This window comes from Prionailurus bengalensis, chromosome D1, assembly GCF_016509475.1.
Source record: "Prionailurus bengalensis isolate Pbe53 chromosome D1, Fcat_Pben_1.1_paternal_pri, whole genome shotgun sequence".
Taxonomy (NCBI): Eukaryota; Metazoa; Chordata; class Mammalia; order Carnivora; family Felidae; genus Prionailurus; species Prionailurus bengalensis.
Genome location: NC_057346.1, coordinates 18,853,492 through 18,865,530, shown reverse-complemented (window position 1 = coordinate 18,865,530; position 12,039 = coordinate 18,853,492). Strand labels below are relative to the sequence as shown.

Here is a 12,039-nt window from a genome sequence, read left to right as displayed (position 1 = left end):
CAGTGTGATGAGCTAACGGCTGAGTATCACTTTTAAAGGAAAATGAATGGGAAAAGCTGGCCTATTATCCAGACAGGATGAGAGCTATCAGGGATAATGTTGGAGGTCCATCCATTTGCACACTGCCCCGTAATTCTATTTAGGAGCTCCTTGAACCCCCGATAACCTTAGGAAATGAAGCACCCCATTTCTTGAGAGGTTCCCAGATGACTGATGGGATGACACTTTGATGAGACTGATACATGGCCAAGCAGAGCCTTGTATTTGAGAACAAACTGCACATTTAGAAAGCGGTGCTTGGGGCGCCTGGGTGGCTCAGTCGGTTAAGCGTCCAACTTCGGCTCGGGTCATGATCTCGCGGTCCGTGAGTTCGAGCCCCGCGTCGGGCTCCGTGCTGACAGCTCAGAGCCTGGAGCCTGTTTCGGATTCTGTGCCTCCCTCTCTCTGTCCCTCCCCCGTTCATGCTTTGTCTCTCTCTGTCTCAAAAATAAACGTTTAAAAAAAAAATTAGAAAAAAAAAAAGCGGTGCTTTTTCCGAGTTTCGGGGAAGAAGCAAGTCACGTTACCACTGCAACAGTTAGGGGGACATCTACTCTAGACCAGGTTCTGATCCCCTAAAGAAGAACATGTATTGATGGGGTGAAAATGACAACAGCCTTACAAGAAAACAAACCAAGTCACCTGTGTATTCCTACAGTCGGGAAAAACCATCAGAGCCCTAACCTTCAGGACTGGAGGATTCAAAATGTTCAGATAAAAATACACACATAGGGGTGCCTGCGTGGCTCAGTAGGTTAAGCGTCCGACTTGGGCTCAGGTCATGATCTCACAGTTTGTGAGTTCGAGCCCCGCATCGGGCTCGGTGCTGACAGCTGGGAGCCTGCAGCCTGCTTTGAATTCTGGTTATCCTTCTCTCTCTGCCCCTCCCCTGCTCATATTCTATCTCTCTCTGTCTCTCAAAAATAAATAAATTTAAAAAAATTTTTTTTCAATGTTAAAAAAAAATACACACATAATCCCAGGGTCAAAACTCTCAAGAGGATGGGAAGGTCATTTAATATAATTAATGTAATAAATTTGTAATATAAATGTAACACAGATACACTAAATAAGGGAAGTGGTAATATTCAAGACATTAATGTGTGGCTGTACGGAAAGGTCCTTGATGAACTCAGATTTTTTTTTTTTTAATTTTTTTAACGTTTATTTATTTTTGAGACAGAGAGAGACAGAGAGAGACAGAGCACGAACAGGGGAGGAGCAGAGAGAGAGGGAGACACAGAGTCTGAAACAGGCTCCAGGCTCTGTCAACACAGAGCCCGACGCGGGGCTCGAACTCACAGACCGCGAGATCATGACCTGAGCTGAAGTCGGACGCTTAACCGACCAAACCACCCAGGCGCCCGGATGAACTCAGATTTTTAAACATGTTCACGATAAGAAAAGAGCCATACAACCAAAGGCAAAAAAAAAAATTAAAGAGCAGTACTTATCTGCTAGTTAATTCCCATTATAATTCTGATGGCAAGTAATCTGCAGCAACCGTGAGCAAACAAACCCAAAATGAGTCAAAGATTGTGCTTCAAATTATAACAATTAGTGATAGATTCGTGAGTCAGTGGGATGGTGGGTTGGTTGCCTAGTAAATTCTACAAAGTATTAGCAAGAAATTCTATAAAGAACCAGAAAGGGATCATCCTTTTGATGGTCAATGGTATAAATAGTAACAATAGAAAGAAGAAAAAAAAGGCAGAACCACTCAATTTCTATTTTGGTTGTATCTTTACCAAGAATGATCTTCAGACTGGACAAGGCAGGAAAAAAAAGACAGGGACGTTAAAAGAAAATGAGTACAAAAGAGAGAACATTCTAGAGAATAGAAAAAGTTCAAAATACGATGGCAGATAAGAATCTCTAAAAGAATCACAAAGAACAGAGATTCTTGAAGCCCAGAGGAGGAAGAATAGTTTTACTTTCCTAAAGAACATAAAAATGGGGGCGCCTGGGTGGCTCAGTCGGTTGAGCATCCGACTTCAACTCACGCCATGATCTGGTGGTTCATGAGTTCAAACCCCGGCATCGGGCTCTGTGCTGACAGCTGAGAGCCTGGAGCCTGCTTCAGATTCTGTGTCTCCCTCTCTCTCTGCCCCTCCCCCACTCGTTCTCTGTCTCTGTCTCTCTCTCAAAGAATAAATAAACATTAAAAAAAAAAAAAAGGAACTAAAAAATGGTTTCAAGAATGGAAACAGCTGATCTGAGAGACCTTAGAAAAGAAGGAAGTCAGGGCTGGGACTCACATGGTTTCACACCCAAGTCACAACACAACAATCGAATCCCACTTCCTTTTCTCAAGGTAATTCTTGATTTGAAGAAGAGGGCAATGATAGAGAACGTTCTTTTTTCATAAGGATCTCTATGGACCACACAGCTAGATAAAATTCACCGCTGGGAAAACAAGTCCCGGTGTGCTGATTGCCGACATATGGTGTGAACCCAACCCCAAATGAGATCGCTCCTTCCCACACTGCTCCCTGCTTTAGTCAAAGAGATGAATAACAATATGGAAGGTCAACCCATCAAATGTGCAAAGCCTACAAGGCTAATTGGACTGATAATGGAATTAATGCCCAAACAGGATTCAAAACACTCTTCTTATTACATCAAAAGAATAAGCAAACATGAGAGAAAAGTTCCACATGTTGTTTCAAAAGCCTACCTGCTCAGACCCAAGATGGAGAAAATCTGGTCTTAAATACCATATGATTTCGCTTCTATGTGGAGTTTAAGAAACAAAACAGACTGAACACAGGGGAAGGGAAGGAAAAATAAAGTAAGATAAACACAGGGAAGCAAACCATTAGAGACTCAACTATAGAGAACAAATTGAGGGGTTGCTTGCTGGAGGGGTGGTGGGTGGGGGATGGGCCAAATGGGTGACGGGCACAAGGAGGACACTTGTTGGGATGAGCACTGGGTGTTATACGTAAGTGATAAACCCCTAAATTCTACACCCGAAACCAACGCTATACGGAAGGAAAAAAAAGTAGTGGTAATAAAACTACTCTAAGTCAAGATAATGCGCTCCATTATTTGCATCAATTACCTTGTTTAAATTACCACGTTAAAAATACTGTGAAGCAGGGGCGCCTGGGTGGCTCCGTCGGTTAAGCGTCCGACTTCGGCTCAGGTCACGATCTTCCGGTCCGTGAGTTCGAGCCCCGCGTCGGGCTCTGCGCTGACTGCTCAGAGCCTGGAGCCTGTTTCCGATTCTGTGTCTCCCTCTCTCTCTGACCCTCCCCCGTTCATGCTCTGTCTCTCTCTGTCTCAAAAATTAATAAACGTTAAAAAAAATTTTTTTTTTTTAAAATACTGTGAGGCGTTTCCACGGATGAGAAAACTGAATCTCCATAAGATAAGTAATTCGCTGAGGTTACCCAGCTAGTGAAGGGTTATACTGCCTTTATCATGAAGTTGCAATACAATTCAAACTGGCTTGGAGGTAAAATAAATAAATTAATTAAGAGAATGCGTTATTTCATGAATGTGAGCAGTCCAATGGCACAAGTCCCCTCAGTACGGCAAAGCTGTCACTGGGATTCAGTCTGTTTTCTCCACCCCTTGATCATTTTTCCTCTCTGTGGTCTTCATTCTCAGGCTGTTCTCCTACACGATAGCAAAGAAAGTCACGGGCATCCTGGGTTATGTCTGCGGAGACAGACAGCTACGTACTCCCAGAGATGCAAGGAAAGGAAAGTATGCTGCATGTTTAACTACCCTAGTTTCCTTCTGGAGTTTCCATTAATGCTGAAGGTGGCATTTCCACCCTACACGCACCTATTCAAAATAAAATCTCATGGCGTCTGGGTGGCTCAGTCGGTTGAGGGTCCAACTCCTGATTCCAGCTCAGATCAAGATCTCACGTCTCGTGAGTGCGAGCCGGGCCCCACCTTGGGCTCCGCACTGACAGCACAGAGCCCGCTCCGGATTTTCTCTCTCTTTCTCCCTCTCTCTCTCTGCCCCTCCCCTGCTTGCCCGCATGCTCACTCTCTCGCTCTCAAAGTGAATAAACTTTAAAGATACCACTACTACTGCTGGGGCATCGGGGTGACTCAGTGAGTTGAGCGTCTGACTGCGGCTCAATCTGTGAGTTCGAGCCCCGCATCAGGCTCTGGGCTGATGGCTCAGAGCCTGGAGCCTGCTTCCAATTCTGTGTCTCCCTCTCTCTCTGCCCCTCCCCCGCTCATGCTCTGTCTCTCTCTGTCTCAAAAATAAATAAACGTTAAAAAAAATTTTTTTTAACTTTTTTAATAAAATAAAAGTACTCCTACTAAATATAGTCTCAAGTCAATGATATTACAGTAGTGTCATATAGTGACGGATGGTGGCTACCCTTGTGAGCACAGAACATACAGAGATGCTGAATCACGACGTTGTACACCTGAAACTAATGTAACATCGTAGGTCAACTATACTCAAATAAAAAAATTAAAAGAAAAAAAGAAAAAGAAAATCATGCCTTTAATAAAATCCGTAAGAAAAAAAAAAAGATCTCTAGGTTTCACGGTGAAACTGAACTTAACCTACCGATAGAGATCACAGCACAGATAGGATCTCAAAAATATGATGCTGAATAGCAGAAGCCAGATAAGAAACACAGGAAATTCTGCTAGCGGCAGAAGTAACCTACAGTGATAAAAATATAATCGGACCATCAGTTGCCTCTAGCTGGGGTGGGGCGGTGGATTGGAGGAAGGGGCACAGAGGGATTTTCTGGGGTGATGGAAATTTTCTGCATCTTGACGAGGCATCCTCCAGCACTGACTAAACGGTGGATTTACAATCTGAGCATCTCATGGCGTGTAAATTGATATCTCAGTTTCTACAAGATGATTTAGTAGAAGCTAGAAAGGTAGGGAGGCGGTCAGAAGTGTAAAAAGAGTCTTGGGTTCTCACTGGCAGAAACTGGGTGTCCAGAGCTGCGTTGGTGTTCATCCCTGCATGTTGGGCTCAGATCTGGGCCCCACATTTGAAAGCACTGACATCGTGAGGTGGGCTAAAGGAGACCCGGATGGCGAAGGGTCGGGATCCCACAGCATCAGAGGACGGGAACCGGAGCCACCTGCCACGGAATGGGAGACACACAGGAGGACAGGGAGGGGCCTCAGATCCTGAAAGGTGTTCAGGGGAAGGAGGAAAGGGCCTCTGTGTGCGTCTCCTGGGGACAGAACTAAGCCTACTCGCTAGAAACCGGAGAGAGGAGAATTGGGGCTCTCTCCGACCTGAGAACCTCCATTCGTAAAGGAATAAATGGATAAAAATGGTGAGCGAATGGAGACATGAACAAACTGTCCCAAAGTGAAATGGAAGCCCCTCGTGATCTGGTAAATTTCCCGTGACTCAAACTATTCAAGGAAAGACTGGTGGACTTCCATAAAAATGCTTTCAAGCGCTGGCGGGAGGCCAACCCAGATGACGGACTACGTCCAGATTCCTGCTGGACATCTCCCCTTGGACAGCCCAGAGCAATTCAGCCCACCGTGTCCAAACCCACATTCCTCTGATGGCCCTTCAGGGCCTGCTCCCCTCACTTTCCCCTGCGCCTCTACGAAGGGTCTGATCAGCGTCCCCCGTCATCCTAGTCAAAAGCAGTCCTGCAGACGTTGTCCCCCAAAATGCTCTGTCCCCCCACCAGCTCCCTCTCTCACGTCCACTCTTGCTTCTTTAATGTTCATCCTCCTCAGCTGGCCAGAGCCATCTTTTCCATAACGTGAATCTAGCCCTGTCATTCCCCTACTGAGAACCCTCTAGGCGTTTTTAGGACCCCCGACTTTGAAAGGCAAGTCTGATCTCTCCGGGGAGGCATGGAGGTCCCGCGGCCCCCAGCCCCTACCTACACCGACCTCAATCCCCATGTCTCACGGCCCCCTCCCTGCAGTCTGCATTCTATTACTCCTCGAGCTTACACCTTCCACCCTGGTTCATGCCGGACCTTCTCTGGCCAAGGTCTTTCTAACCCTGAAATGGCACACCAACCTCGCTCAGGCTTCCTCTTCCTCCTCCTTCCTTCTCCCTGGCCCCCATTCTGTGTTCCCACAGCACCGTGTGCCCCTTCTACCTTACCCCGTACTCTATTTTCTTTCTTTTTTTTAATTTTTTTTTTCAATGTTTATTTATTTTTGGGACAGAGAGAGACAGAGCATGAACGGGGGAGGGGCAGAGAGAGAGGGAGACACAGAATCGGAAACAGGCTCCAGGCTCCGAGCCATCAGCCCAGAGCCCGACGCGGGGCTCGAACTCCCGGACCGCCAGATCGTGACCTGGCTGAAGTCGGACGCTTAACCGACTGCGCCACCCAGGCGCCCCCGTACTCTATTTTCATGACCTGATGTTGTGAGCATCTTCGAGCAGACTGCCCTTTGTCAGAAACGAGCCCTCCTCCTCACTTTCCCGCCCCTGGCAGCTGGCACCTTTCTTGGCACACAGAAGGGGCATTAATTAACATTTGCTAAAGGAAAGTCAATGAACTGCACTGTATTTTTTGAACCCCATCAGTCAGTTTCTTAACAATTAACAGGTGATAACACCGGCTTCACTATAACCCAAAGGCCGAAGAGACCACGTGAGGGTTAAAATGAAGCAGGTAGGGATGGCTCTCTCTGTATCCCCCCCCCCATTAATGCTGCCACAAGCGTGCGGGCTAACTGCCATCTCCCACATTCTGGAACCAAGGGGCTGCTTCCAGAACTCAGGTCCAGAAAAGACAGCTGCACTGCCGGATGTAATCTTTGCACTGTCTTTTCGGGGCTCCGGGAGGAAAGCCCTATTCAATAAAAAATTTCCTAGGAGAGGGGCGCCTGGGTGGCTCAGTCGGTTAAGCTTCCGACTTCGGCTCAGGTCATGATCTCACGGTCCGTGAGTTCGAGCCCTGCATCGGGCTCTGTGCTGACAGCTCAGAGCCTGGAGCCTGCTTCGGATTCTGTGTCTCCCTCTTTCTCTCTGACCCTCCCCCGTTCATGCTCTGTCTCTCTCTGTCTCAAAAGTAAATAAACGTTAAAAAAAAATTTAAAAAAAACCTCCTGTGAGGAAAGACGCTTTTGGGCGAGTCCAAAATATTATTAGTAAACTACCAAGAATAGCCTTTTGCTGGCAGTTAAACCTGCCTAGAAGAAATGGAAAATGATCTTGTCCTTCATGATCAAGTCAACAAACCTGTGTTTGGGTTTTTGTTTTGTTTTGTTTTGTTTTATCAGAGTGGAAGAACACAGCAGCCCCTTCTCTGAAAAACACACCGATTATACACAAGAAAACCGTGCATCCCCTGAGCAGGTTCACGGTGACAACGTGCTGATCGAATGAAGCTGAATCCCCAGAAGGGGTTCTTATTTACTCATTTCAGACATGCAGACACGAGAGCAAAAAATACAGGGTTCCACTTCTCGCTCTCAGTTTCAATTAACAATAACAAAGGTAACAGCCTCAGAGGAGAGTCCAGGCAGAAGCTGAACAAGTAATGGCCAACTCTTAGTTATCTGTGCTAATCAGGGAAAGAAAGACGTGAATAGTTTAAATTTTTTTAATGTATATTTATATTTGAGAGAGAGAGGGGGAGAGAGAGACAGAGCGCAAGTGGGGAAGGGGCAGAGAGAGAGGGAGACACAGAATCCGAAGCAGGCTCCAGGCTCTGACCTGTCAGCACAGAGCCCGACGCGGGGCTCAAACCCCCCGAACCGTGAGATCGTGACCCGAGCCGAAGCCAGACGTTTAACCGACTGAGCCACCCAGGCACCCCAGATGTGAATAATTTAAAAGAACCACCATCAAAACAAGACAAAACAAAAACCTAACTCTTACATTAAGCAATGTTCCAACCTCTGTCCCTACTGAAACTCTTACGAGAGTTCCTGTTGTTCCTGATGATGGCTTTCTTCCCTAAGGCTTTGTGTCACGAAGCTCCCTTTCGAAACAGGTCCTTCCCCTGGCCTCTCTTTGTAGCTGGCTCAGAGACATAACAGAGCCACAGTGGGCACAGGCAGCTCCTGAATGATGCCTCACTCGCCTCTGCATCCTCCGTACCTAGAACCGCGTCTGGTTCATTGCACGTGTTCAACAAATGTTCGTGTAATTGACGTGAAATGATTATCTAACAGAAATATGCTCGAGTTCCAGCTTGGGCCCTAACTACTGACAAGTCACATTATTTCCTTATGTGAAAAGTGAGGAAGGTAGACTGGGCTAGCCCTGATGCCTCTGGGTTGCCCATATCTGGGGGACCAACCCCCACCCCCTGCCACTCCTACTTGAGTTCCAGCCATTGCCATTTAGGCAGAGCACTGTGGGAGCGGTCCCCTCAGAGCCGCGCACCTGCCACAGTCCTGCACCCCTTCTGGTTTTATAACTCAGTAAAGAGGGGCGCCAGAGTGGCTCAGTTGGTTAAGCGTCCAACTTCAGCTCAGATCTCACAGTTCATGGGTTCGGGCCCCGTGTCAGGCTCTGTGCTGACAGCTTGGAGCCCGGAGCCTGCTTCGGATTCTGTGCCTTCCCCTCTCCCTGCCCCTCCCCTGCTCGTGCTCTGTCTCTCAAAAACAAATAAATGCTTAAATAAATCGGTAAAGAAATAGGCAACCTTGCAAGACTAAGTGTGCATGACCTATTTATTGAACAATCAAACACTGACTAAGCACCCGCTAGCCTTTACAGAATAGAAATACTGAGCAAAAGACCTTGTTAATGAGTTGAAAAAGTCAGGCATATAACGAAAGGGTAACTAGCGAGGGACGTCCATATGTGATCAATGCCCAAATAATAAGACAGCCAATAAATGCCGCGAGACTCCAGGAGAGCGATCACGGTGGTCGGGGAGGCCAGACTTGAAGGGGCCCAACACATCTAGACCTGCAACAGAAATCCTCTGTTCGTGCTCAGGTATCACAGTAAGTCGACACTGCAGTCTGAGGATATGAACTAACTATAGTATTATTTCCTGCTTCTCTTCTGATGAAGCTGATGGCACAGGGTGACAGGTCAAAAGCAAAGAAGCAGGAGAAGCAGAAAACAAAACAAAACCACCACTACGACAACAAACCCAAAAACCAAACCAAAACAAAACAAAAACCTCTGAAAGCAACATCCTAAGTAAATGCCAGGTGGCTACAGAGATTTAGGCCAAGCTCAGACTCATATTCGGGACACATGCACCTGTCACTAGGAGGCCTGAAAATATTCTCGAATTTGCAAGTGCTTTATTTGAGCCGCCCATACAGATGCCTCCAAACAACCCGGAGCAATACAAAGGTGCCACAGTGCCCACAAACCCTCAAGTCCGCAACCCCGCGGTCACTTTTAAGTGTCTGGGGAAGGCACGGTGATTTTCTGGTAGCAGGTTTATTTTCCTGACCGTGTGCTGCTCCTGCTGGTGCAGCAATGACACTGCGTTCCCGGAGCACGGGTGCACCGACAGATGGTGTAAGAGGACCAGAGTCACGCGAACGGCTTCCGTGAAGCCAGCCCGGGATGCAAATGGAATCTGCAGAGAAGTTAACCTAGGAGAACCAGAAACTGACTCTACGATCGGACTGCCACTCAAACAATGGCATGGGATGCACAGGAAGCCAAACTGTGTCCCCTACCATATGTCTCACACAGCAGTGCCCCAACCGTCACACCGTTTGTTGGCCTGGGGATCTTAGTCCTGGAAGATGGACTCCTTCCGAGTGAGGGGAAACATCTTATTTTAGAGACTCAGTACCCGGCACGATTCAGGTTTGCTAAGCGAGTGAGATGCGAACTGATAATTGACGGATAAATAAATAAGTGGACGGATAGGTAAATAAATGGCAGCTCAGATGTGGGAAGCACAGCGCTCGGTGACTGTCCTCATGGGAGCAAACACCAATCGGAATGCAAATACAGTGCTGCGCACAAACAGGGCTTCTGACTCTTGGCTCGAGAGAAGGCAGCTGACCAGGGCCATACGGACTGGAGAACAGCCAGACGCCAGGACTTGGCTTCTCTCTGCTTCTTTGAGGCCAGGCTCCTCAGCACAGGGCAAATTCACCACAGGGGAAACCAGATGCTAAGGCCTCTTTTTTCAAACCACCCACCTCTCTCTTGCTGCTGAACCCTGTTTCTAAAAGGAGCAAAGGAAAAGAAGGCTTTCTTCTTTGCAGTAAACAAGATGATTAGTGAAGCCTCTCCACCGCCGTTAGTAATACATCTTGTGGGTTCAGCTCAAAACTGGGAGGGCGCCTGGGTGGCTGAGATGGTTAAGCGTCCAACTCTTCATTTTGGCCCAGGTCATGACCTCACGGTTTGTGGATTCAAGCCCCGTGTCAGGCCCTGTGCTGGCAGAGAGGAGCCTGCTTGGGATTCTCTGTCTCCCTCTCTCTCTGCCACTCCTCAATTAGCATGTGTGCATGTGCGCTCTAGCTCTCCCTCTCTCTCTCAAAATAAATAAACTTTCTTTTAATTTTTAACATTTATTTATTTTTGAGAGAGAGGGAGCATGAGCATGAGCAGGGGAGGGGCAGAGAGAGAGGGAGACACAGAGAGAGAAGGAGCTGTGAGCACAGAGCCCGATGCGGGGCTCGAACTCACAAACCATGAGATCATGACCTGAGCTGAAATCGGATGCTCAACCATCTGAGCCACAGGCTCATTTTTTTAAAAACAGGGAGAAGTGACAGCCCGTGTGCCCTGACGTAACGTTAACAAAACTAACTTTTGTCCCAACTCAGACAAAAATAATCAAAGTGGTTCCGATAAAAGCAGACTTACGCAGGCAGAGTTTACAGACCCTTGACATTTTTGCTTTTCAGAGCAATACATCTGCAAAAAGTACAGAATGCAATTTAACCTGAGTACCAGTCCGGCCTGTCACTAACAGATGTGGGAATCCTCGGCAAGCTACCTTACCTTACTAAGCCTCAGTTTTCTCATTTACAACATGAAGCAGTTAACCCCAAATGTCCCTTCTAGGTCTGTTTGTATGAATCCCAAAACCAAATGGATCACAGCAGGAGTCAACTGATTACCATGTAGAATGCATTCTGAAATGGCTATTCAGGTACTATTATCATTTATCAACTGTTTTTATTATCACTCATTCTATGTCACACACAGAGCAAAGAAAGACAAGTTAAAGTCCCTAGTTAATTGCTCGGTCATTATTAATTTACATTTATAGAGAGCTGTCCTTTGCAGGCTCAATAAACTTATTTCATCTGTTTCTTATGATACCCCCTTGAGATAGGAAGGGCAGATTATCATCCCCCTATTAGAAATGGGGGTTTATTACGCTGAGGTCATAAACTGTGCCGTCAACAATCTAGAGCTGTAGAGAGATAATCCGCTTATACTCACAGACTTAAATTTTGGGGAGTACGGAGTGACGTTAAAAGAAAAAGCTTCATCGGAAACACTTACTTCAGCTCATTGGTTTCCATGCCCTGGGCGATGGCCATGATGATGCCGCCATGATCTCCCCAAGTATAGTAGTGAGGTCCAGGAAGTGCCTAAAGAGGAAAAGCCAGCGCTGATGCCACCGCTGTGGAGGTGACTGGGCAGAAACCATGCACGCCACACAGGCACACACATACACGGGCACACACATGAAAACGCAGCAGCAACACCAACCACTTGAATACAATGTTTTGGTTTTCAGGGCACATTGACATCCATTACCTCGTTTGCTCCACACGACCCTGGGATAGGACAGCAAGTTCTCATATCCTAATTTTTTTTCTTTCGCAAATGAAGAAAGCAGGGTTCATATTAAAGGGGCTGACTATAAACAGTAGACGCAGGAGTCAAACCCAAATCTACTCTCACCAACCAGAGATTAAAAATTAACCAACTGGAGGGGCGCCTGGGTGGCTCAGTCGGTTGAGCGTCCAACTTCGGCTCGGGTCACGGTCTTGCGGTTTGTGAGTTCGAGCCCCGCGTCGGGCTCTGTGCTGACAGCTCAGGGCCTGGAGCCTGCTTCGGATTCTGTGTCTCCCTCTGTCTCTGTCCCTCCCCTGCTCACGTTCTGTCTCTCTCTTT

The 12,039-nt window shown here is 47.1% G+C and overlaps 1 protein-coding gene across 3 annotated transcripts in view; it reads right to left on the bottom strand.

Moving 5' to 3' along the window:
• The window catches only part of SORL1 (sortilin related receptor 1), a 172,441-nt gene that overhangs the window by 86,841 nt on the left and 73,561 nt on the right, over window positions 1–12,039 (bottom strand). For all 3 annotated transcript variants that reach the window (XM_043579649.1, XM_043579650.1, XM_043579651.1), the window contains exon 12: window positions 11,422–11,510. In XM_043579649.1, the coding sequence (XP_043435584.1) occupies window positions 11,422–11,510 (89 nt within the window). The remainder of the gene's footprint in view (window positions 1–11,421; window positions 11,511–12,039) is intronic.